General features: G+C 43.3%; 1 protein-coding gene and 1 pseudogene across 1 annotated transcript in view; both read right to left on the minus strand.

The window, feature by feature from the left end:
* Positions 1–27,913, minus strand: part of LOC142189611 (uncharacterized) — a 282,275-nt pseudogene that overhangs the window by 127,906 nt on the left and 126,456 nt on the right.
* Positions 4,084–27,913, minus strand: part of LOC142196952 (gastrula zinc finger protein XlCGF66.1-like) — a 26,979-nt gene continuing 3,149 nt past the window's right edge. Inside the window, exons 2-4 of the mRNA XM_075266928.1 lie at positions 4,778–4,923; positions 4,468–4,647; positions 4,084–4,389 (exon numbers count right to left, since the gene is read on the minus strand). Coding sequence (XP_075123029.1) covers positions 4,084–4,389; positions 4,468–4,647; positions 4,778–4,855 — 564 coding nt within the window. The 5' untranslated portion in view covers positions 4,856–4,923. The remainder of the gene's footprint in view (positions 4,390–4,467; positions 4,648–4,777; positions 4,924–27,913) is intronic.

The raw sequence follows: 27,913 nt of genomic DNA on the forward strand, positions 1-27,913 counted from the left end.
GAATATGGCTTCTCTCCTGTGTGAGTTCTCTGATGTTGAACAAGCTGTGTCTTCTGAGTAAAACATTTCTCACATTCTGGTCATGAAAATGGCTTCTCCCCTGTGTGAATTCTCTGATGTGTAAAAAGTTGTGATCTCCAAGTAAAACATTTCCCACATTCTGGGCAAGAATATGGCTTCTCCCCTGTGTGAGTCTTTTGATGGTCAACAAGAATTGATTTAAAAGTAAAACATTTCCCACATTCTGGGCAAGAATATGGCTTCTCCCCTGTGTGAGATATTTGATGTTTAACAAGATTTGATTTCTGAGTAAAACATTTCCCACATTCTGGGCAAGAATATGGCTTCTCCCCTGTGTGACATATTTGATGTTTAACAAGATTTGATTTCTGAGTAAAACATTTCCCACAGTCTGGGCATGAATATGGCTTCTCTCCTGTGTGAATCTTTTGATGGTCAACAAGACTTGATTTTAAAGTAAAACATTTCCCACATTCTGGGCAAGAATATGGCTTCTCCCTTGTGTGAGTTCTCTGATGTTGAACAAGCTTTTTCTTTTGAATAAAACATTTCCCACATTCTGGGCATGAATATGGCTTCTCCCCTGTGTGAGTCTTTTGATGGTCAACAAGAATTGATTTACAATTAAAATATTTCCCACATTCTGGGCAAGAATATGGCTTCTCTCCTGTGTGAGATATTTGATGTTTAACAAGATTTGATTTCTGAGTAAAACATTTCCCACATTCTGGGCAAGAATATGACTTCTCCCCTGTGTGAGATATTTGATGTTTAACAAGATGTGATTTCTGAGTAAAACATTTCCCACATTCTGGGCATGAATATGGCTTCTCTCCTGTGTGAATCTTTTGATGGTCAACAAGACTTGATTTAAAAGTAAAACATTTCCCACATTCTGGGCAAGAATATGGCTTCTCCCCTGTGTGAGTTCTCTGATGTTGAACAAGCTTTCTCTTCTGAAGAAAACATTTCCCACATTCTGGGCATGAATATGGCTTCTCCCCTGTGTGAGTCTTTTGATGGTCAACAAGAATTGATTTATAAGTAAAAGATTTCCCACATTCTGGGCAAGAAAATCGCTTCTCCCCTGTGTGAATTTGCTGATGTCTAACTAGATTTGATTTGTGAGTAAAACATTTCCCACATTCTGAGCATGAATATGGCTTCTCTCCTGTGTGAGTCTTTTGATGGTCATCAAGAATTGATTTACAAGTAAAAGATTTCCCACATTCTGGGCAAGAAAATGGCTTCTCCCCTGTGTGAATTTGCTGATGTTTAACTAGATTTGATTTGTGAGTAAAACATTTCCCACATTCTGAGCATGAAAATGGCGTTTCTCCTGTGTGAGTTCTCTGATGTTGAACAAGCTGTCTCTTGTGAGTAAAACATTTTGCACATTCTGGGCATGAATAAGGCTTCTCCCCTGTGTGAGTTTTTTGATGTTCAACAAGACTTGATTTCTGAATAAAACATTTCCCACATTCTGAGCATGAATATGGCTTCTCCCCAGTGTGAGACTTTTGATGAATAACAAGATTTGATTTTTGAGTAAAACATTTCCCACATTCTGGGCATGAATATGGCTTCTCCCCAGTGTGAGACTTTTGATGGATAACAAGATTTGATTTACAAGTAAAACATTTCCCACATTCTAAGCATGAATATGGCTTCTCTCCTGTGTGAGTTCTCTGATGTCTCACAAAAGTTGATATCTGAGCAAAACATTTCCCACATTCTGGGCATGAATATGGCTTCTCCCCTGTGTGAATTCGCTGATGTTTAACAAAAGTTGATACCTGAGCAAAACATTTCCCACATTCTGGGCATGAATATGGCTTCTCCCCTGTGTGAATTTGCTGATGTTTAAGAAGACTTGATTTGTGAGAAAAATATTTCCCACATTCTGAACATGAAAATGGCTTCTCCTCTGTGTGAGTCTTTTGATGTCTAACAAGATATGATTTCTGAGCAAAATATTTCCCACATTCTGGGCATGAATATGGCTTCTCCCCTGTGTGAATTCGCTGATGTTTAACAAAAGTTGATATCTGAGCAAAACATTTCCCACATTCTGGGCATGAATATGGCTTCTCCCCTGTGTGAATTTGCTGATGTTTAAGAAGACTTGATTTGTGAGTAAAACATTTTCCACATTCTGAGCATGAAAATGGCTTCTCTCCTGTGTGAGTTCTTTGATGTTCAAAAAGATTTGATTTGTGAGTAAAACCTTTCCCACATTCTGAGCATGAAAATGGCTTCTCCCCTGTGTGAGTTCTTTGATGTTCAACAAGATGTGATTTCTGAGTAAAACATTTCCCACATTCTGAGCATGAAAATGGCTTCTCCCCTGTGTGAGTTCTTTGATGTTCAACAAGATTTGATTTGTGAGTAAAACATTTCCCACATTCTGGACATGAATATGGCTTCTCTCCCGTGTGAGTTCTCTGATGTATAACACCTCTTTTGATTCCTTTATTTTGCTTTACAGACCGTGATGAACTAGACGAAAGATCTTTCTCCTGATGGGCTGAGGGTATATCTGGGGTAATGACATGTTTTTCATATGAATTTTGTGTGATACCATGATCCTCTGTAGATATCAGATGTCCCTCTGAGCTCCTGGTACAGTCATCTGACAAAAATAAAACTGATGTTACTATTATTGAATAACATAACTTTATAAGTATATTCCCCACTGAGCTGCCGCTGCCTGAGACGCTTCAGACCATGTGAAGAAGTGAAGTCAGTGGCACAAGCAGCAAACGACGGCACAGCTCAAAAGAAAGGAATGGTGGCACTTACATAGAGATACATCACATAAGATTCATTTCTAGTGCAAGTTACCGGCCTCCTTTTTTCTTAGAGCGGTGACCGGACCTCTGATAGCCCCAGTACTGTTCTGATGGCGGCCCTGCCTGTCCCTAGTAGATCACCTTACTCATATTACATAAAGGACATGCAACACAATCTAAATTACAATTTCTGCACCCAGAGTAGTTTATCTTATCCACAAAAATATATAGGGCACAATGTAGAGATAGTTATCCAAATAATAGAAAAACATTGCCGAAATAAGGCGAGGCTACCAAAAGAATGTAGAAAAAATATATCAAAATGTTATTAAAGTGATTAAAAACACAGAAATATGATATACATAATCTATATATATATATATATATATATATATATATATATATACACAAAAAATTGCATATAGTTGTACCTACATGAACCCTCAGTATACGAAATTAATGCCATAAAAACCCATACCATGCATTAGACGCGCCCCGACATTCGTTTCGCCTTCTCTGGCCTCATCATATATATTATGTATATCACTTGTGTATATTCCACTTTCCTACTTGGACTGCTAAACCCTTTTAACTATTGATTGTTTTGAACGCCATTTTTTCCACATGCATGGTCTTTTGGATGTGTTTTTCCTCCCTCCTTTTGTTGCTATGTGTTTCTGTGTTTTTAATCACTTTAATAACATCTTGATATATTTTTTCTATATTCTTTTGGTAGCCTTGCCTTATTTTAGCAATGTTTTTGTCTTATCCCAACAGAACCTACATTTAGGACCTAACATTAAGGTCCTTATTTTGTACCAGTAAGTTCAGGCCTCTGACTACATTACTAGTTGTCCTGTCCTGATATAGATCGTCTTATCTGGACGTCTCTTCTAAGAATCCAAAGTGAAATAAGTCTCAGAGCCCAAACCACAGGAACACAATCCATGGCTGCTTAACTATGGCCACTTATGTGGAATAATACTGTAGGATGCCATAAATCTTACTGTATTACACCCCATACACACAATACAATCCAAACCACATCTGCTGGATTTCCCAGCCTGAACTCACCGCGGATCTGCTGTCCCATACAGTATGTAGTAGGGTCTGTGGAGTCACAAGGAAGCGGGGACTCCTAGCGTCATAGATCACTAAGATATGGGGAGTCCTGGTGTGTGGACAGAGTTCAGGCTGGGAAATGAGACTGATGTACAGACCAGATTTTCTAGTCCGGATTCCATAGTGTGATTGGGGCCTAAGGTGAGGTTTACACAATGACATATGAATCTCCATCAGATTCCTTACTGGCCAGGCGGGATTTTCTGTTGCAGGGTGAGAGTACAGGATGCGGCACAGTCAGATCCAGAGACATTAGTGACAGACAGGGACTGAATTCATTCTGTACATACAAATAATGGAAGTCCATGTGTATATAGTCATGTCTATTACCTGCTGATGTGAGGGGCTGCTGGTCCTCCATCATCACCTCCTTGTACAGGTCCTTGTGTCCTTCTAAATACTCCCACTCCTCCATGGAGAAATAGACAGCAACATCCTGACACCTTATAGGAACCTGACAACACAATGATACAGTCATCACCCCGACCCCTCCAGTTACTGTATAATGTCCCAGCATTCCCAGCACTGTCACCTCTCCAGTCAGCAGCTCCAGCATCTTGTGGGTGAGTTCTAGGATCTTCTGTCCATTGATCTCCTCCTGTATCAGGGGGTGAGGTGGAGGCCCCGGGAATGGGCTCAGGGTTCCTCCATATCCATCATACACAGGAGCCTGACAGCGCCCACTAGAGGTCTTCTTCACTACTGTGTAATCCTGGTTATGGGGAGACACATTAATAAATCTCACTACATACATGTCCAGAGTCCATCACCTCTCCAGTCATATCATCTGTTATTACTATAGATAAGAATGATGTCATGATGACATCATCAGAATCTCTCACCTCTCCAGTAAGCTGGTAGATGATCTCTAGGGTGAGATTTAATAGACTTTCCGCCATCTTGTTCCTGTCTCTTTCCATCCTTGATGGATCAATCAGGAATATTCTCTTATATAGAAGATACTGAGAGGATTCTATATTGTAGGAACCTGAATGGAGAGAAGATGAGAAAATGTTATCACTACACAGAATCCCATGGAATAAATAGGATTAGTAGGGAGTATAAGGGGGGCTTCCGGATCAGGCTCTAGTATGTGAAGATACCTGGCACATTCCTCCACTGCACAGTATCAGACTCTTCTCCTCCACTAACCTGTGATGTAGAACGAGCGCCCTACCCCGGGGAGACAGACCTAGGCTGGTACAGGACATATACAGGGTGGCCATAATATAACCTAAGGCAGGGGTGCCCAATACGTCAATCGCGATCTACTGGTAGATCGCAAAGGACGTATGGGTCGATCGCGGGATGCAGGGATCCTCGGTGTCTGCTTGTTCACAGTGCAGGCTGAGAGTCATCTCTGGACACTGGCAGGCGGAGCTGCCGCAGCCCCAGCCTCCCAGTGTCCAAAGATAACTCTCAGCCTGCGCTGTGAAGAAGCAGACAGCGGGGATCCCTGGGCAGCCACAGAACGCCGCCGTCTCCTGCTCTCACGATCCGCCTGGCCCCGTCCACATGCCCATCCATGCCCAGAGACACGCCCGCCCCGTCCACAGGTCCGCCCCGTCCCGCCCACAGGCCCACCTCGGCCCGCCCACAGGCCAGCCCCGGCCCCGCCCTAGTAGATCTTTTGCCTTGGTCAGCTAATAAAGTAGCTCACACGCTGAAAAAGTGTGAGCACCTCTGACCTAAGGTGTTTGGAGTCGTGTGCAGGCTGACCCAATGGATGGAATTGCCTGAAAATTTGTATGTGTGCTAATCAAGGCATGGGGAAATGGACAGCATGAAAAAAAAAAAAAAAAAAATTAATACGAAAACTCCCCACCAGGGGATAATGTGGCGCTTTACAGTGAGCGTGCGGCGCAAAGCCAGCATGTCGATACTTGGGGATGTCCCATTTGGACCACCGACTAGCATGACTGTTCAATGTGGCCGCCATCATGCATGGTGAGCATGGTCATCCTATGCAGAACGTGCTTGACGCTTGCGTGTAACGTCTCTGGTGAGATGCTGCGCACTTCCAATGTGATGCGGTCTTTGAGGTCAGGCAGGGTTTCGACATTCCCCCGATAAACACGCTCCTTCAATTGTCCCATAACCAGAAATCACAAGGATTGAGATCCGGAGAGCGCGGTGGCCACGCTGTAGGGAATGAGCGGCTCACAATCCTGTCATCGGGAAAATGTGCACGAAGAGCGTTCTTAACAGGATTTGTGATGTGAGGAGGGGGCTCATCCTGCATGAAGGGGATCGTCTGCAGGCACTGCCGCTGTTGGAGTTGGGGAACGACCACTGATTCCAGCATTGTCCGCTACCTCGCTGCTGTGACAGAACAGGTGGCAACCCCAGTTGGGCCCAAATCTTCGAAAAAGAAGGGTCCGATCATGAACGATGAGGTGAACCCACACCAAACGGTCACCTTGGGCGAATGCAGTGGAACCCCCTCGAGCGCACGCGGGTTTTTGGTGGCCCATATGCGACAGTTCTGTGTGTTGACCGTTCCATTCAGGTAAAAATGCGCTTCGTCGCTCCACAGGAGATTCCATGGCCAATTGGTCTCCACTTCCACTCTGGCCAGAAACATCAATGCAAATGTCATGCGGGTGTCATTGTCACCAGGAAGCAGTTGGTGATGACTTTTAGGGTTTTTGTTTTTTTTCCCATGCCGTCCATTTCCCTATGCCTTGATTAGCACACATACAAATTTTCAGGCAATTCCATCCATTGGGTCAGCCTGCACACGACTCCAAACACCTGAGGTTATATTATGGCCACCCTGTATATGGAGCGATGACAAGATGGGGTCGACTTCCTCTGCAGATTCTTTCATTACTAGTGATGGTTAGCAATATATAGTGTATATACCGGTAGCTGTCTATATAGTGTATATACCGGTAGCTATATATATATATATATATATATAGTGTATGTACTGGTAGCTGTATATATAGTGTATGTACCGGTAGCTGTATGTACAGTGGGGCAAAAAAGTATTTAGTCAGTCACCAATAGTGCAAGTTCCACCACTTAAATAGATGAGAGGCGTCTGTAATTTACATCATAGGTAGACCTCAACTATGAGAGACAAAATGAGAAAACAAATCCAGAAAATCACAGTCTGATTTTGTAAGAATTTTTTTTGCAAATTATGGTGGAAAATAAGTATTTGGTCAGTAACAAAATTTCATCTCAATACTATGTTCTATATCCTTTGTTGGCAATGACAGAGGTCAAACGTTTTCTGTAAGTCTTCACAAGGTTGGCACACACTGTTGTTGGTATGTCGGCCCATTCCTCCATGCAGATCTCCTCTAGAGCAGTGATGTTTTGGGGCTGTCGCTCCCTCCAAAGGTTTTCTATAGGGTTGAGATCTGGAGACTGGCTAGGCCACTCCAGGACCTTGAAATGCTTCTTACAAAGCCACTTCCTTTGTTGCCCTGGCGGTGTGCTTTGGATCATTGTCATGTTGAAAGACCCAGCCAGGTTTCATCTTCAATGCCCTTGCTGATGGAAGGAGGTTTGCACTCAAAATCTCATGATACATGGCCCCATTCATTCTTTCATGTACACGAATCAGTCGTCCTAGCTTCTTTGCAGAGAAACAGCCCCAAAGCATGATGTTTCCATCCCCATGCTTTACAGTAGGTCTGGTGTTTGATGGATGCAACTCAGTATTCTTTTTCCTCCAAACACGAAAAGTTGTGTTTCTACCAAACAGTTCCAGTTTGGTTTCATCAGACCATAGGACATTCTCCCAATACTCTTCTGGATCATCCAAATGCTCTCTAGCAAACTTCAGACGGGCCCGGACATGTACTGGCTTAAGCAGTGGGACACGTCTGGCACTGCAGGATCTGAGTCCCTGGCGGCGTAGTGTGTTACTGATGGTAGGCTTTGTTACATTGGTCCCAGCTCTCTGCAGTTCATTCACTAGGTCCCCCCGCGTGGTTCTGGGATTTTTGCTCACCGTTCTTGTGATCATTTTGACCCCACGGGGTGAGATTTTGCGTGGAGCCCCAGATCGAGGGAGATTATCAGTGGTCTTGTATGTCTTCCATTTTCTAATTATTGCTCCCACAGTTGATTTCTTCAATCCAAGCGGGTTGCCTATTGCAGATTCAGTCTTCCCAGCCTGGTGCAGGGCTACAATTTTGTTTCTGGTGTCCTTTGATAGCTCTTTGGTCTTCACCATAGTGGAGTTTGGAGTCTGACTGTTTGAGGGTGTGCACAGGTGTCTTTTTATACTGATAACAAGTTTAAACAGGTGCCATTACTACAGGTAATGAGTGGAGGAAAGAGGAGACTCTTAAAGAAGAAGTTACAGGTCTGTGAGAGCCAGAAATCTTGATTGTTTGTAGGTGACCAAATACTTATTTTCCACCATAATTTGCAAATAAATTCTTACAAAATCAGACAATGTGATTTTCTGGATTTGTTTTCTCATTTTGTCTCTCATAGTTGAGGTCTACCTATGATGTAAATTACAGACGCCTCTCATCTTTTTAAGTGGTGGAACTTGCACTATTGGTGACTGACTAAATACTTTTTTGCCCCACTGTATATACAGTATATATATATATATACTAGCTGGTACCCGCGACTTCGTCTGCGGTGATTGTAGAAGTGGGTATATACAGGCGCGGGTAAGGTTTTCGTACTGTGTATAAGGTATGGGATATAAAATGTAACTGTGTATCTTGTTTTTGTTGTAATTCTGAGAGCACATGAGACTTTTGTGTTGAATGTAATTTGTATTTCAGCCGCTATACGGTGTTGGTATAAACTGTACATAGTGTCTTTGGGACAGAAGTATTTCAGGTTAATATACTTTGATATACGACATTGTATGAGTTGTTATTTTGCGCCAGTACATGTAAGTTTTGGGCACAGGATACTCTTGAGCAAGCAACATAAAGTCTGGCCCTGTGCATGACAGTTTAGTAACTCCATGCGCCTCTTATTAATAGCAATTAACCCCATCATGTCCCTCACATTAACCCCAGTGTAAGAGTTACTGATAGAGATGAGCGAGTACTGTTGGGATCAGCCGATCCGAACAGCACGCTCGCATAGAAATGAATGGACGTAGCCGGCACGCGGGGGGTTAAGCGCGCTGGCTACGTCCAAGCGGAAGTACCAGGTGCATCCATTCATTTCTATGGAGCGTGCTGTTCAGATCGGCTGATCCCAACAGTACTCGCTCATCTCTAGTTACTGATATATGAGAGACTTGGAGGTAATAATTAAGTATCTTCATTACTGAGGTCTTTTATTAGTACCTCCATATGTCTCACATATTAGTAACCTTTATATGGGGCACACAGGGGTTAATATGAGGGACATGATGTGGTTTATTCCTATTAATGTGAGGTACATGGAGTTACTAACGCTAAACTAATAACCCCATGCCTGACATTAATGAGAATAGGAAGTAAAGGAAGGGAGCTGTGTGTTTCTTACTTTCAGTTTGCTAGCAGCTTCGGCAGGAGCGATCACTATAGCAGGCAGAGCCCTGAGCGATTAAGCTCCACCCCCTGGGTTTCCTGCACATCTCGCAAAGGGGAGTGTCCTTATGCCTCAGCTCTAGCAGAGACTTTATTTAACTCTTGCAGGTCCTGTGCTGCTGGCATGCCAGTGAAATATGGCAGGAGTGCCACTCTTGGCCTGTGTGCCAGGGGTTGCTGACCTCTGCTGTAGGGGGTAATATGAATTTTGTGGCTTGCTATGGTCCAAAGTGTGTGAGATTGCAGAGATAGTGATGTGAGTTTGGGTTTTGTGGGGGTCCTGGGAAAAACGTATGTGCGCTATTGTGACGAAAAGTAGCCTATTGCGCAATCGAGTGTAGGGACTATGTTTGTGGAAAATTTCAGCCAAATCGGTGGAGCGGTTTTTGCGTGATTGACCGCCAAATATCCGAACATCCAAAGGGTCCTGGGAAAAACGTATGTGCGCTATTGTGACGAAAAGTAGCCTATTGCGCAATCGAGTGTAGGGACTATGTTTGTGGAAAATTTCAGCCAAATCGGGGTCCAAAGTGTGTGAGATTGCAGAGATAGTGATGTGAGTTTGGGGTTTGTGGGGGTCCTGGGAAAAACGTATATGCGCTATTGTGACGAAAAGTAGCCTATTGCGCAATGGGGTGTATTAACTATGTGTGTGGAAAATTTCAGCCAAATCGGTCAAGCGGGTTTTGCGTGATTGACTAACAAACATCCGAACACACAAACCCACAAACATCCAAACTCACAAACTTTCACATTTATAATATTAATAGGATATATATATATATATATATATATATATATATATATATATATATATATATATATATTAGCTGTTACCCGCGACTTCGTCTGCGGTGATTGTAGCAGTGGGTATATACAGGCGCGGGTAAGGTTTTCGTACTGTGTATAAGGGTGGGATACGAAATGTAACTTTGTATCTTGTTTTTTGCTGTAATTCAGAGAATACGTGAGACTTTTGTGTTGAAGTTAATTTGTATTTGAGCTGCTATATATACGGTGTTGTGAGAAACTTTACATAGTGACTTTGGGACAGAGGTATTTGAAGTTAACCCTTTCCCGCCGATGGCATTTTTTGATTTTCGTTTTTGACTCCCCTCCTTCTAAACCCCATAACTTTTTTATTTCTCCGCTCCCAGAGCCATATGAGGTCTTAATTTTTCCTGGGACAAATTTTTCTTCCTGATGCCACCATTATTTATTCTATATAATGTACTGGGAAGCAGGGAAAAAATTCAGAATGGGGTGGATTTGAAGAAAAAATGCATTTCTGCGACTTTCTTACGGGCTTTGGGTTTACGGCGTTCACTGTGCAACCCAAATGACATGTCCCCTGTATTCTGTGTTTCGTTACGATTCCGGGGATACCAAATTTATATGGTTTTATTTACATTTTGACCCCTTAAAAAAATCCAAAACTGTGTTAAAAAATTATTTTTTGAAAAGTCGCCATATTCCGACAGCCGTAACTTTTTTATACGTGCGTGTACGGGGATGTATAGGGTGTATTTTTTTGCGGGACCGGGTGTACTTTGTAGTTCTACCATTTTCGGGAAATGTTATTGCTTTGATCACTTTTTATTCAAATTTTTATCAGAATCAAAACAGTGAAAAAACGGCGGTTTGGCACTTTTAACCATTTTTCCTGCTACAGCGTTTACCGAACAGAAAAAATATTTGTATAGCTTTGTAGAGCGGGCGATTTCGGACGTGGGGATACCTAACATGTATGTGTTTCACAGTTTTTAACTACTTTTATATGTGTTCTAGGGAAAGGGGGGTGATTTGAATTTTTAATCCTTTTATTTATTTTTTTATATTTTTTTTACATTTTTTAAACTTTTTTTTTTGCATTTATTAGACCGCCTAGGGGTATAGACATGGGTGGGCGGTGTCGCGGATTGTCAGAGCGGTGGGGGTCGGCAAACATGGCTCTCCGGAGCGTTAAAGAGCGCCTCCTGGAGTATCTTTAAGGTGAGGGGCAAAGTGGTAAAGTATCTGTATATGTGAGTGTGTGGTGTTAGGGGCGAGGCTGTAGAGGACAATAGGAATTTTGTGGCTTGCTATGGTCCAAAGTGTGTGAGATTGCAGAGATGGTGGTGTGAGTTTGGGTTTTGTGGGGGTCCTGGCACAAACGTATGTGCGCTATTGTGACGAAAAGTAGCCTATTGTGCAATCGGGTGTATTAACTATGTTTGTGGAAACTTTCAGCCAAATCGGTGGAGCGGGTTTTGCGTGATTGAGGAACAAACATTCGAACATGCAAACATCCAAACACACAAACCCACAAACTTTCACATTTATAATATTAATAGGATATATATATATATATAGCTGCATATATATATATATATATATATATATATATATACAGTGTATATACCGGTGTATGTACCGGTAGCTGTATATATATATATATATATATATATATATATATATATATATATATATATATATATAGTGTATGTACAGGTAGCTGTATATATATATATATATATATATATATAGTGTATGTACAGGTAGCTGTATATATATATATATATATAGTGTATGTACCGGTAGCTGTATATATATATATATATGTAGTGTATGTACCGGTAGCTGTATATATATATATATATATAGTGTATGTACCGGTAGCTGTATATATATATATATATATAGTGTATGTACCGGTAGCTGTATATATATATATATATATATATATATATATATATATATATATATATATAGTGTATGTACCGGTAGCTGTATATATATATAGTGTATGTACCGATAGCTGCAGCGCCGCACCTCCCATGAGGCGACCTGAAGCGAGCGCTTCAGGCAGCGCTATGTCAGGACCCCAGGGAGGGCGGCATTTTTGATTATCTAAGCCAGTCCAGGACCGTCTAGTGCCACCGCTCTAATCCCCCATTTGGTACTAGTGAGACCGCCAAAGTGAGCGGTGGCACTAGACGGTGGCCGCCTGATGTCTCCTTTCTAGCTTGATAGCCTGAAACAAATATACTTACCCCAATATACCCCTGATGAACCGACCAGAGGGCCGGTGAAACGCGTAGGGGGGTCTAATAGATGTAGGAACAGGCTCTAGGTACAGTACGGGGAAGGCAGCAATGTGGTAGCAGTAACAGCAACATTTAGTCAGAAAAACTATAGCCAGGGTGGTGCAGTGGATCTGGTCAAAAGGGCTATAAGGGTTAATTTGTGTTAGGACCTTGCATGTGATGGAGTGGTGATATCTTGATCCTCGTCCCTGCAGGTGTAACTATACCCAAGTCTGACCGACAAGCACTTTGTTTTACCTGGAATTAGCTTTTTCTTTGAACATTGAGCCACATGTTTAGCTGATATACCTCCCCCTTTTTGTTTTGTTTCTCCTGCCGACACACTCATTAGGCAGTGGACATTGTAACAGGCGATTTATATGAGCACAGGATTACTGAAAAGCCATTCAACTTTTTAATGAGAAATTTTCTGTTGACTCAATAAAAATTTACCTGTTCTTCTGTCCCTTTTGAGACAGGCTGAGTAGGGGGTAGAGTGGGAAGTGTGAACATCTAAGGTGGAGGAAGTAACAATTACCACTACCCTGCTTCAGCATTTTAAAAAAAACTACATAGCACAAGCGTTTTTTTTAAATTTATATTTATTGCTAGGGTTAAGTACCCATAATAAGCGTTACTTTTTAATTCAATTCACAAACAATTTTTTGGTCTGAAACAGACAAAGCCCAAGAGACTAACAAACAGTCTCACAAATGGTTTGACAGCGACTGCAAGGCTCTACGTCATTCTCTAAGGGCAGCCTCCAACCAGAAACACAGATACCCCAACAACAAGGAGGTGAGGGAAGCCTACAACAATCTATGCAAGCAATACAAGGTCACCCTCAGAGAGAAGAAACAGAGATACCTCTCCCACAAAATAGAGCAACTAGAGGACTCCCTCCAGGACAGCTCATTCTGGGAGACCTGGCACCACATGGGCACAAAGCCCAAGAAAAACTCTCTCCACATCCAAAATGGCAATATCTGACTCAACTACTTCAGAGGTCTCTACAAAAACATCCTAGAAGAAGAACTAAATCCAGAACAGCAACAGATAATCACCAAACTGAGGGACATGGAGAAAGTCATCAAAGACTTCCAGAACCCTCTGGACTCGCCAATCACCATAAAAGATATACAGGAAAGAATTGTCCTGCTGAAAGGCAAAAAGGCCAGTGGCTCTGACGGCATCCTACCAGAGATGATCAAATACAGCCCTCCAGCAATACACACGGCACTGGCAAAGCTATTCACCCTCGTGCTCAATGCTGGACACTTCCCCGAAGACTGGAACAAAGGGCTCATAACCCCCATCTACAAGAATGGGGACCAATATGACCCCAACAACTATAGAGGGATCTGCGTCAGCAGCATGCTGGGGAAACTGTTCAACAGCATCATCAATAACAGAATCCTCACCTTCCTCACACAATACGGGGTCCTCAGCAAGAGCCAAGCAGGGTTCATGCCAAACCACCGCACCACAGACCATATCTACACCCTGCACAGCCTCATCAAGACGCACGTCCACAACACCAGAAGAGGCAAGATATTCACCTGCTTCGTAGACTTTAAGAAGGCGTTCGACTCAGTATGGCACCCAGGCCTGCTCCTAAAACTTCTAGAGAGTGGAATAGGAGGAAGAACGTACGACGTCATCAAGAGCTCCTACACCGGAAACCAGTGCAGTGTGAAGGTGAATGGGAAAAGGACAGCATACTTCCAACAGGCCCGAGGGGTTAGACAAGGCTGTAGCCTGAGCCCAACGCTCTTCAACATCTATATCAATGAACTGGCTACAGCCCTGGAGGCCTCACCAACCCCAGGCCTCACCCTGAACGACCGGGAGGTGAAGTTCCTGCTATACGCCGACGACCTCCTACTCCTGGCCCCCACCGAGAAAGACCTCCAAGAAAGCCTGTCAGTACTGGAAAAATTCAGCACCACATGGGCCCTACCCATCAACCAGAAGAAGACCAAAGTCATGGTATTTCAGAAGAAGGGCCACAATAAAGCCTCCACCACCCCACAATTCACACTGAACGGCTCCACACTGGAGAAAACCAACAGCTACACCTACCTGGGGCTGGAGCTCAGCCAATCAGGAAGCTTCAAAGCAGCAATAGAAACCCTGAAAGCAAAAGTCTGCAGAACCTTCTACGCCATCAGAAGACAACTGTACCACCTCAAACCACCGGTGAGGGTCTTGCTGAAGATATTTGACGCAGTCATCTCCCCGATACTTCTCTATGGCAGTGAAGTTTGGGACCCAGCCACCTACCCAGACCAGTCAAAATGGGATTCCAGCCCAACACAGAACTTCCACCTGGAGTTCTGCAAGTACCTGCTCCATGTCCATCGCAACACCACCAACATGGCCTGCAGGGCAGAGCTAGGCAGACTCCCCCTATGGCTCACCATGCAGAAGAGGGCGCTATCATTCTGGACTCATACAGGGCAGCAGTCCACCAAGCCTGGCTGAGCCACAGAGCCCAGAGAAAAACTGATACCCCCAACCAAGCATCAGCCATCTGCCAAGCCAAAACCCCCAACATGCCCTGAACAAGGATCAAATAAAAGGAGTCATTGAGAGAGACAAAGAGCGGTACATCGAGGAATGGAGAAGCGCAATAAATAACTGCAAGAAACTCACTGTGTACCAGTCACTGCAAAGAGACTACACCATGGCCACCTACCTGGAGAGAATACGCCACCCCAAGCACAGACAGACCCTGAGCCAGTACAGACTGAGCGCCCACAACCTAGAGATAGAGACGGGGCGATACAGGCAGACGTACAAGCCACGGGAGAAGAGACTGTGCCAGCACTGTGACCAGGGGGCCCTAGAAGACGAGACCCACTTCCTGCTACACTGCACCAAATACTCAGCTGTGAGGGCCGTCTACTACCAAAGACTCTCTGCCCACATCCCAGATGAGAAGAGGAAACTCTACATCCTACTGGGAGAACAAGAGGCCACTGTGGAGATCGCTGCCCAATACGTGGCCAGCTGTCACCAAACAAGAGGAAGATGAGACTCCACGGACTGGTGTCCTGGTGTGTGGACAGAGTTCAGGCTGGGAAATGTGACTGATGTACAGACCAGATTTTCTAGTCCGGATTCCATAGTGTGATTGGGGTCTAAGGTGAGGTTTACACAGTGACATATGAATCTCCATCAGATTCCTTACTGGCCAGGAGGGATTTTCTGTTGCAGGGTGAGAGTACAGGATGCGGCACAGTCAGATCCAGAGACATTAGTGACAGACAGGGACTGAATTCATTCTGTACATACAAATAATGGAAGTCCATGTGTATATAGTCATGTCTATTACCTGCTGATGTGAGGGGCTGCTGGTCCTCCATCATCACCTCCTTGTACAGATCCTTGTGTCCTTCTAAATACTCCCACTCCTCCATGGAGAAATAGACAGCGACATCCTGACACCTTATAGGAACCTGACAACACAATGATACAGTCATCACCCCGACCCCTCCAGTTACTGTATAATGTCCCAGCATTCCCAGCAGTGTCACCTCTCCAGTCAGCAGCTCCAGCATCTTCTTGGTGAGTTCTAGGATCTTCTGTCCATTGATCTCCTCCTGTATCAGGGGGTGAGGTGGAGGCCCCAGGATTGGGCTCAGGGTTCCTCCATATCCATCATACACAGGAGCCTGACAGCGCCCACTAGAGGTCTTCTTCACTACTGTGTAATCCTGGTTATGGGGAGACACATTAATAAATCTCACTACATACATGTCCAGAGTCCATCACCTCTCCAGTCATATCATCTGTTATTACTATAGATAAGAATGATGTCATGATGACATCATCAGAATCTCTCACCTCTCCAGTAAGCTGGTAGATGATCTCTAGGGTGAGATTTAATAGACTTTCCGCCATCTTGTTCCTGTCTCTTTCCATCCTTGATGGATCAATCCGGAATATTCTCTTATATAGAAGATACTGAGAGGATTCTATATTGTAGGAACCTGAATGGAGAGAAGATGAGACAATGTAATCACTACACGGAATCCCATGGAATAAATAGGATTAGTAGGGAGTATAAAGGGGGCTTCCGGATCAGGCTCTAGTATGTGAAGATACCTGGCACATTCCTCCTCTGCTCTTTTCCTCCACTAACCTGTGATGTAGAACGAGCGCCCTACCCCGGGGAGACAGACTTAGGCTGGAACAGGACATATATAGGGAGCGATGACAATGTATGTACCGGTAGCTGTATATACAGTATATAGTGTATGTACCGGTAGCTGTATATATATATAGTGTATGTACCGGTAGCTGTATGGAACACTATGGAATCCGGACTAGAAAATCTGGTCTGTACATCAGTCACATTTCCCAGCCTGAACTCTGTCCACACACCAGGACACCAGTCCGTGGAGTTTCATCATCCTCTGGTTTGGTGACAGCTGGACACGTATTGGGCAGCGATCTCCACAGTGGCCTCTTCTTCTCCCAGTAGGATGTAGAGTTTCCTCTTCTCGTCTGCAGATATGAAGTCTGGGATGTGGGCAGAGAGTCTTTGGTAGTAGACGGCCCTCACAGCTGAGTATTTGGTGCAGTGTAGCAGGAAGTGGGTCTGGTCTTCTAGGACTCCCTGGTCACAGTGCTGGCACAGTCTCTTCTCCCGTGGCTTGTACGTCTGTCTGTATCGCCCCGTCTCTATCTCTAGGTTGTGGGCGCTCAGTCTGTACCGGCTCAGGGTCTGTCTGTGCTTGGGGTGGCGTATTCTCTCCAGGTAGGTGGCCATGGTGTAGTCCCTTTGTAGGGATTGGTACACGGTGAGTTTCTTGGAGTTATTTATTCGTTTCTCCATTCTTCAATGTACCGCTCTCTGTTTGCCTCTGTGGTCGCCTTTATCTCGGCCTTGGTTATCTTCTGTTGGTGTTTTTGGTTTGGTGGTTGGCTGTTGTTTGGTTGGTGAGTGTCTGGTTTGCTCAGGTGGCTTAGCCATGCTTGGTGGTGGTAGGAGTCGGGCTTGCTCCCCTGGATGTGTGCCTGGAAAGCTAGCGCCCTCTTCTGTATGGTGAGCCATAGGGGGAGTCTGCCTAGCTCTGCCCTGCAGGCTATGTTGGTGGTGTTGCAATGGACATGGAGCAGGTATTTGCAGAACTCCAGGTGGAAGTTCTCTGTTGGGCTGGAATCCCACTTTGACTGGTCTGGGTAGGTGGCTGGGCCCCGAACCTCGCTGCCATAGAGAAGGATCGGGGAGATGACTGTGTCAAATATCTTCAGCCAGACCCTCACCGGTGGTTTGAGGTGATAAAGTTGTCTTCTGATGGCGTAGAAGGTTCTGCAGGCTTTTGCTTTCAGGGTTTCTATTGCTGCTTTGAAGCTTCCTGATTGGCTGAGCTCCAGCCCCAGGTAGGTGTAGCTGTTGGTTTTCTCCAGTGTGGAGCTGTTCAGTGTGAATTGTGGGGTGGTGGCTTTATTGTGGCCCTTCTTCTGAAATACCATGACTTTGGTCTTTTTCTGGTTGATGGGTAGGGCCCATGTGGTGCTGAATATTTCCACCATTTGTGGAACATTCAAACCATTTGTGGGACTGTTTGTTGGTTTGTCTTATTGGTTTGGTTGGTTTCAGGCCTGCCAGTTCTGCTGTGGTCTGTAGGATGTACTTGAGATCCTTCACAGCTCTGGTGACTCCCTGTTGGTCTGGCTGATAGGTGTTTGTATGGAAGTTTGTGAGCAGTGTCTTGATTTCGGGTCGGTTGGTTGCGTTGGTATATTCTATGGCCTGGTGGTTGGCCCATTTGAAATGTCTTGGTAGGTTGTAGAGGCCGGACTGTTGGGGCTCATGTGTGGGTGCTTTGTTCCTGGTTCTCATGTATAGTAGGATCTGGTTGTGGTCTGATAGATGGGAGTCAGGGGCGATTGTGAAGTCTTCAATGTCTGACAGGTCTGCGTCTGTAATGGCATAGTCCACCACGCTGTTGCCCACTTGGGAGTTTAGTGTGAAGCGTCCTCTGGGACCGCCTGTGGTACGTCCGTTTATTATGTACAGTCCTAGGCTTCGGCACATGTTCAGCAGTTGTCTCCCACTCTTGTTGACAGTTCTGTCTTGGCTGTTTCTTCTTGTCTGTGTGGGTTCCGGGTGGTGGATCTCACTACCGTGCGTATGTGGGTTGTCGTCAGGGGGCAGGTAGTCTATCTCTGTGCCTATCTTTGCATTCAGGTCTCCGCATATTAGTACTCTGCCTTTGGGTTGGAATTGGGCGGCTTCCCTTTGTAGAACCTCGTAAGTGTCGGGGTCATGGTAGGGAGACCCTGGTGGGGGCTATATATAGTGTATGTATCGGTAGCTGTATATATATATATATATATGTATATATATATATATATACATATATATATATATATATATATATATATATATATATATATATATGTTGTAAGGGGTTCAGCTCACACGGTTGGGAACGGCAATGACACCATGCAGACAGGTAGTAGAATAAATAAGTCCAGTGTTTTAGTTGAGCATTCGGCATAAAACACTGTGCCAGCAAAGAAACCAAAAGAACAAACAAAAACCTAAGCCTTGTCCGGCTCTACCTATACAGCAGGTTGAGTCACCATATGAGCCAGTCAAAGTCCACTAGGTACCTGTTTTCCTCACACACTCCTTGTGTGTACCAGGGCTCCTAACTGAGCTTCCTTCCCCAGTAAAATAGCCCTAAGGAAGCCTCACCTGTGACTGCCCCGGACTCAGGGCAAAACCCGTGGTGGAGTAAGTGTGGACTGGAAGGCTCCCACTACCAACCTGCCCTCCAGTCCAGAAAAGCCAGCCCATAATGTGGAACAAGAGTTCCAGCAGACTATACTCTGCTCGAACATGATTACCCTGGCTTTCCTTTATCTCGCCTGGCTGAGGAAACCAGGAGAGATATACACTCCATCCACCACCTTACCGTACACTTTACCACAATATGTACATATATGTATATATATATATGTATATATATATGTATATATATATATATGTACATATATATATATATATATATATATATATATATATAGTGTATGTACTGGTAGCTGTATATATATATATATAGTGTAAGTACCGGTAGCTGTATATATATATATTGTATGTACTGGTAGCTATATATATATATATATATATATATATATATATATATATATATATAGTGTATGTACAGGCAGCAATGTGAATGTAAATGGCAAATTTGGCCCCACCCACTTTTGTGCTGACTCCGCCCACTCATTAATTTTTCATGTGCCCTGTTAGGAACATCAAGGGGTCCCCATAATAGAGTATGTTGCTGAGTTCCAAATTAAATATCAGGCCTGAATAAAGCATACCCATTATCAGGCCTGGAGAAGTCGCACACACAAACAAATGATGGCGTATCAAGTGAGTTCAATTTAATGGTGCACAAAGGTAGTTTAAATACAATACAGACAACAGCAGGTTGGACTATTCTAATAACATAACATGGTTGGCATATCATGATTGGGTGTAGCGTTATAAGATAAACTTGGCATATTACTATTGGCTGAAGCCTAATGTATTCTGAAACTCATTATTGCTTTCCAAACTGGAATGAACTTTGTCCTTAAACAAAGTTTCAAAATACTTATGTGTCAACTAACATGTCACACTATGTCTATATGTATATATCATGGAAAAAGAGATAAGATGTCATGTTGGTGCTAAATGACTCTCAGTGACCTCCATATACCATGGAGATAAGAGATATACAAATAGCCAGCTGCGACTTACTTATACAGTTTATGTGTGAAAGGTTACAAGCTGGCTGACGAAATACAAAGATGGAGGATTTTTACTCTTAACAGCCCGCACACAGTATAATCCTCCTACAGTCACCCGTAAATTATATGTCCCCCCTCTATCTCTCCCCAGTTTCATATACACCCTCCATCTCTGACCCCAGATTCATGTCCCTCCATCTCTGCCCCCAGATTCATGTCCCCTCCATCTCTGCCCCCAGATTCATGTCCCTCCATCTCTGACCCCAGATTCATGTCCCCTCCATCTCTGCCCCCAGATTCATGTCCCCTCCATCTCTGCCCCCAGATTCATGTCCCCTCCATCTCTGCCCCCCAGATTCATGTCCCCTCCATCTCTGCCCCCAGATTCATGTCTCCACATCTCTGCCCCCAGTGTCATGCCGTCCTCTCCTTCATCTGCCCCCAGTTTCACGTTCCACCTCCACATTACACTTACCTTCTCCTCGTTCCCCCGCTGCACTCTGCACGCCTCTGTCTCTCACTGGCGCACAGTTGTAGACGCGATGTGACGTCATCACATCGCGTCTACAAGCCAGTAGGCGGCATTCAGCGGCGAAGCAAGGAACTGACCTGTGTCAGCTCCTTGCTTCAGGCACGTATGTGTTCAACTCAGGTCTGCGTCTCTGGACGCAGATCTGAGTTGAAATAAGGACATACCTCCCTCCAACCGAGACCGCGGGATACGTCACCGGAATCGTGAATGTCCCGCGGAAATTGGGACAGTTGGGAGGTATGCCGGTAGCTGTATATATATATAGTGTATGTACCAGTAGTTGCATATATGTACCGGTAGCTCTATATATATATATAGTGTAGGTACCGGTAGCTGTATATATATATAGTGTATGTACCAGTAGTTGTATATATGTACCGGTAGCTGTATATATATATATATATATATAAATATATATATATAGTGTAGGTACTGGTAGCTGTATATATAAAGTGTATGTACCGGTAGCTGTATATATATATATAGTGTATGTACCGGTAGCTCTATATATATATATAGTGTATGTACCGGTAGCTGTATATATATATAGTGTATGTACTGGTAGTTGTGTATATATATATATATATATATATATATATATATATATATATATATATATATATATAGTGTATGTACCGGTAGCTGTATATATATATAGTGTATGTACTGGTAGCTGTATATATAAAGTGTATGTACCGGTAGCTTTATATATATATAGTGTATGTATTGGTAGCTGTATATATATATATATATATATATATATATATATATATATATATATAGTGTATGTACTGGTAGCTGTATATATATATGTGTATGTACCAGTAGCTGTATATATATAGTGTATGTACCGGTAGCTATATATTGCAGAGATAGTGATGTGAATTTGGGTTTTGTGGGGGTCCTGGGAAAAACGTAAGTGCGCTATTGTGACGAAAAGTAGCCTATTGCGCAATCCAGTGTAGTGACTATGTTTGTGGAAAATTTCAGCCAAATCGGTGGAGCCGTTTTTGCGTGATTGAGGAACAAACATCCGAACATCCAAAGTCACAAACCCACAAAATCACAAACATTTCACATTTATAATATTAATAGGATGTGTCGGTAGCTGTGTATATATACATATATATATATGTTATTAAACTGTCATGCACAGGGCCAGACTTTATGTGGCTTGCTCAAGAGTATCCTGTGCCCAAAACTTACATGTACTGGCACAAAATAACAAATCATACAATGTCGTATATCGAAGTATATTAACCTGAAATCCCTCTGTCCCAAAGACACTATGTACAGTTTATACCAACACCGCATAGCAGCTGAAATACAAATTACATTCAACACAAAAGTCTCACGTATTCTCAGAATTACAGCAAAAACAAAGTACACAGTTACATTTTATATCCCATACCTTATACACAGTACGAAAACCTTACCCGCACCTGTATATACCCACTGCTACAATCACCGCAGACGGGTACCAGCTAGTATGTATATATATATATATATATATATATATATATATGTATGTATATTTATATATATGTATGTATATGTAGTACATATATAGTGTATGTACCGGTAGCTGTCTGTGTACCGGTAGCTGTATATATATATATAGTGTATGTACCGGTAGCTGTATATATATATAGTGTATGTAACGGTAGCTGTATATATATATATATATATATATATATATATGTAGTGTATGTACCGGTAGCTGTATATATATGAAGAGCTCAACGGAAAAATGGCCTAAATCCACATTTTGTCATATTTCAAATTATTACCTAGAAAGCTTCTTTGTACCTCGTTCTATGCATTGGGTTTACAAGGTACCTAGGATTAATGACCTAAGTCCATATATTTCAATGCAGAAGAATTTACACTTAATGGAATAATGGCCTAAGTCCAATACAAACTTACTTACTTCACTCTCGTTGGTCATTTTTTCATTGAAATCGTGACTTCCGGTCTGTTGTTTATATTAGTGTAAAAACTTTGTCTTATTGTTTAAAAGGCTCTAAATCGACTTTTGCACATATTTAGCGCCGAAAAGGGAGGCAGGTAATTATTATTCTTCATCGTTTAATAATTTTTACGGTATATTTGACGATATTATAAGATTGCACTTAAGCCGACTGCTGCGGCAACCATAAAGATACGTGTGCTGTAGCGCCTTCGATGTGTAAGCCATATTTAACATGTGCCTTTATTTCTGTTATGCAATTTTTGTATTAAATTTTGGAACTTATACAGCTTTGAAGGTACTCCTGTTAGATGTCGTGCAACTTTTGTTATAAGCGTGCTCGCTTAGTCCCGGTCAGAATTTGTACACCCATGATTAGGATTAACGGTGTTCATTAGCTGATTACATTGGATAGATATATTCCACAATAATGCCCGTTTGCTTTAGGCTAAAACTTTAAATTTCGTTTTTCTCACAATATTGATTTTTGGACTTAGGCCATTTTTCCGTTGAGCTCTTCATATATAGTGTATGTACCGGTAGCTGTATATATATATATATATATATATATATATATATATATATATATATATATATATATATATATTATATATATAGTGTATGTACCGGTAGCTGTATATATATATATATATATATATATATATAATATATATAGTGTATGTACCGGTAGCTGTATATATATATATATATATATATAGTGTATGTACCGGTAGCTGTATATATATACAGTCCTATGAAAAAGTTTGGGCACCCCTATTAATCTTAATCATTTTTAGTTCTAAATATTTTGGTATTTGCAGCAGCCATTTCAGTTTGATATATCTAATAACTGATGGACACAGTAATATTTCAGGATTGAAATGAGGTTTATTGTACTAACAGAAAATGTGCAATATGCATTAAACCAAAATTTGACCGGTGCAAAAGTATGGGCACCTCAACAGAAAAGTGACATTAATATTTAGTAGATCCTCCTTTTGCAAAGATAACAGCCTCTAGTCGCTTCCTGTAGCCTTTAATCAGTTCCTGGATCCTGGATGAAGGTATTTTGGACCATTCCTCTTTACAAAACAATTCAAGTTCAGTTAAGTTAGATGGTCGCCGAGCATGGACAGCCCGCTTCAAATCATCCCACAGATGTTCAATGATATTCAGGTCTGGGGACTGGGATGGCCATTCCAGAACATTGTAATTGTTCCTCTGCATGAATGCCTGAGGATTTGGAGCGGTGTTTTGGATCATTGTCTTGCTGAAATGTCTATCCCCGGCATAACTTCAACTTCGTCACTGATTCTTGAACATTATTCTCAGGAATCTGCTGATACTGAGTGGAATCCATGCGACCCTCAACTTTAACAAGATTCCCGGTGCCGGCATTGGCCACACAGCCCCAAAGCATGATGGAACCTCCACCAAATTTTACAGTGGGTAGCAAGTGTTTTTCGTGTAATGCTGTTTTTTTTGGATGCCATGCATAACGCCTTTTTGTATGACCAAACAATTCAATCTTTGTTTCATCAGTCCACAGGACCTTCTTCCAAAATGAAGCTGGCTTGTCCAAATGTGCTTTTGCATACCTCAGGTGACTCTGTTTGTGGCGTGCTTGCAGAAACAGCTTCTTTCTCATCACTTTCTAATACAGCTTCTGATTGTGCAAAGTGCGCTCTATTGTTGACCGATGCACAGTGACACCATCTGCAGCAAGATGATGCTGCAGCTCTTTGGAGGTGGTCTGTGGATTGTCCTTGACTGTTCTCACCATTCTTCTTCTCTGCCTTTCTGATATTTTTCTTGGCCTGCCACTTCTGGGCTTAACAAGAACTGTCCCTGTGGTCTTCCATTTCCTTACTATGTTCCTCACAGTGGAAACTGACAGGTTAAATCTCTGAGACAACTTTTTGTATCCTTCCCCTGAATAACTATGTTGAACAATCTTTGTTTTCAGATCATTTGAGAGTTGTTTTGAGTAGCCCATGATGACACTCTTCAGAGGAGATTCAAATAGGAGAACAACTTTCAATTGGCCACCTTAAATATCTTTTCTCATGATTGGATACACCTGGTTATGAAGTTCAAAGCTCAGTGAGGTTACAAAACCAATTTTGTGCTTCAGTAAGTCAGTAAAAAGTAGTTAGGAGTATTCAAATCAATAAAATGATAAGGGTGCCCATACTTTTGCACTAGTCAAATTTTGGTTTAATGCATATAGCACATTTTCTGTTAGTACAATAAACCTCATTTCAATCCTGAAATATTACTGTGTCCATCAGTTATTAGATATAGCAAACTGAAATGGCTGTTGCAAACACCAAAATTTTTAGAACGAAAAATGATTAAGATTAATAGGGGTGCCCAAACTTTTTCATAGGACTGTATATATATAGTGTATGTACCGGTAGCTGTATATATATATATAGTGTATGTACCTGTTGTGGGCTCAAGACCCCCCTGGGTTATGTTTGTCGTAGTTCTCATTGCAAAAAGAGGAAGTTACGAGCGCTCGGGTGACACACACAACAGACATAGCTGTCAGTTATTCTAGTGTCACACTTTATTGTTCAGCAGCGTAGGTTTATAAAGGAAGCACAAATGCATGTACCGGTAGCTGTGTATATATATATGGTTTGGCAAGAGCCAAGCAGGGTTCATGCCAAACCACCGCACCACAAACCATATCTACACCCTGCACAGCCTCATCAAGACGCACGTCCACAACACCAGAAGAGGCAAGATATTCACCTGCTTCGTGGACTTTAAGAAGGCGTTCGACTCAGTATGGCACCCAGGCCTACTACTAAAACTCCTAGAGAGTGGAATAGGAGGAAGAACGTACGACGTCATCAAGAGCTCCTACACCGGAAACCAGTGCAGTGTGAAGGTGAATGGGAAAAGGACAGCATACTTCCAACAGGCCCGAGGGGTCAGACAAGGCTGTAGCCTGAGCCCAACGCTCTTCAACATCTACATCAATGAACTGGCTACAGCCCTGGAGGCCTCACCAACCCCAGGCCTCACCCTGAACAATCGAGAGGTGAAGTTCCTGCTATACGCCGACGACCTCCTACTCCTGGCCCCCACCGAGAAAGACCTCCAAGAAAGCCTGTCAGTGCTGGAAAAATTCAGCACCACATGGGCCCTACCCATCAACCAGAAGAAGACCAAAATCATGGTATTCCAGAAGAAGGGCCACAATAAAGCCTCCACCACCCCACAATTCACACTGAACGGCTCCACACTGGAGAAAACCAACAGCTACACCTACCTGGGGCTGGAGCTCAGCCAATCAGGAAGCTTCAAAGCAGCAATAGAAACCCTGAAAGCAAAAGCCTGCAGAACCTTCTACGCCATCAGAAGACAACTGTACCACCTCAAACCACCGGTGAGGGTCTGGATGAAGATATTTGACGCTGTCATCTCCCCGATCCTTCTCTATGGCAGCGAGGTTTGGGGCCCAGCCACCTACCCAGACCAGTCAAAGTGGGATTCCAGCCCAACAGAGAACTTCCACCTGGAGTTCTGCAAATACCTGCTCCATGTCCATCGCAACACCACCAACATAGCCTGCAGGGCAGAGCTAGGTAGACTCCCCCTATGGCTCACCATACAGAAGAGGGCGCTAGCTTTCCAGGCACACATCCAGGGGAGCAAGCCCGACTCCTACCACCACCAAGCATGGCTAAGCCACCTGAGCAAACCAGACACTCACCAACCAAACAACAGCCAACCACCAAACCAAAAACACCAACAGATGATAACCAAGGCCGAAATAAAGGCGACCACGGAGGCAAACAAAGAGCGGTACATTGAAGAATGGAGAAACGAATAAATAACTCCAAGAAACTCACCGTGTACCAATCCCTACAAAGGGACTACACCATGGCCACCTACCTGGAGAGAATACGCCACCCCAAGCACAGACAGATCCTGAGCCGGTACAGACTGAGCGCCCACAACCTAGAGATAGAGACGGGGCGATACAGGCAGACGTACAAGCCACGGGAGAAGAGACTGTGCCAGCACTGTGACCAGGGGGTCCTAGAAGACGAGACCCACTTCCTGCTACACTGCACCAAATACTCAGCTGTGAGGGCCGTCTACTACCAAAGACTCTCTGCCCACATCCCAGACTTCATATCTGCAGACGAGAAGTGGAAACTCTACATCCTACTGGGAGAAGAAGAGGCCACTGTGGAGATCGCTGCCCAATACGTGTCCATCTGTCACCAAACCAGAGGAAGATGAGACTCCATGGACTGTTATATTTATCCCAATACACCCGCCCCACCCCCACCTTCAACCCCACCCCCCCATATAGCGGTCACCAACGAAGAGGAAGATGAGACTCCATGGACTGTTATAACCCAAACCACCCCCCCATACCCACCACCCACCCAACCCAACTCCCCCCCCCGCCCACTTTACTAGCTTTGGCAATGCCAAGTACCTACTCGGACGTGCCAATAAAGCATTTTTTGATTTGATTTATATATATATACAGCTACTGGTACATACACTATAACGAAGAGGAAGATGAGACTCCATGAACTGCTATATTTATCCCAATACACCCGCCCCACCCCCACCTTCAACCCCACCCCCCCATATAGCGGTCACCAACGAAGAGGAAGATGAGACTCCATGGACTGTTATAACCCAAACCACCCCCCCATACCCACCCAACCCAACCGGTAGCTGTGTATATATATATAGTGTATGTACCTGTTGGGGGCTCAAGACCCCCCTGGGTTATGTTTGTCGTAGTTCTCATTGCAAAAAGAGGAAGTTACGAGCGCTCGGGTGACACACACAACAGACATAGCTGTCAGTTATTCTAGTGTCACACTTTATTGTTCAGCAGCACAGGTTTATAAAGGAAGCACAAATGCATACAGGTCACATGACCCAACATCTAAATATGGTCTCATGGATCCGGTAGCACATAGCATATATTGTCACATACACATATATATATATCTTCAACTTAACATCTGCCAACTTATGCGACAGCAGAACATCCTTGATAAGCACAAAATGTTACATATACCACAACACTGAGCATCAACGGTCATGTACACCGCAACACCTGGTATCTACAGTTCTGAGAATGATAACAGACTATGTCTAAC

The sequence above is a fragment of the Leptodactylus fuscus genome, chromosome 1 (assembly GCF_031893055.1).
Source record: "Leptodactylus fuscus isolate aLepFus1 chromosome 1, aLepFus1.hap2, whole genome shotgun sequence".
Taxonomy (NCBI): domain Eukaryota; kingdom Metazoa; phylum Chordata; class Amphibia; order Anura; family Leptodactylidae; genus Leptodactylus; species Leptodactylus fuscus.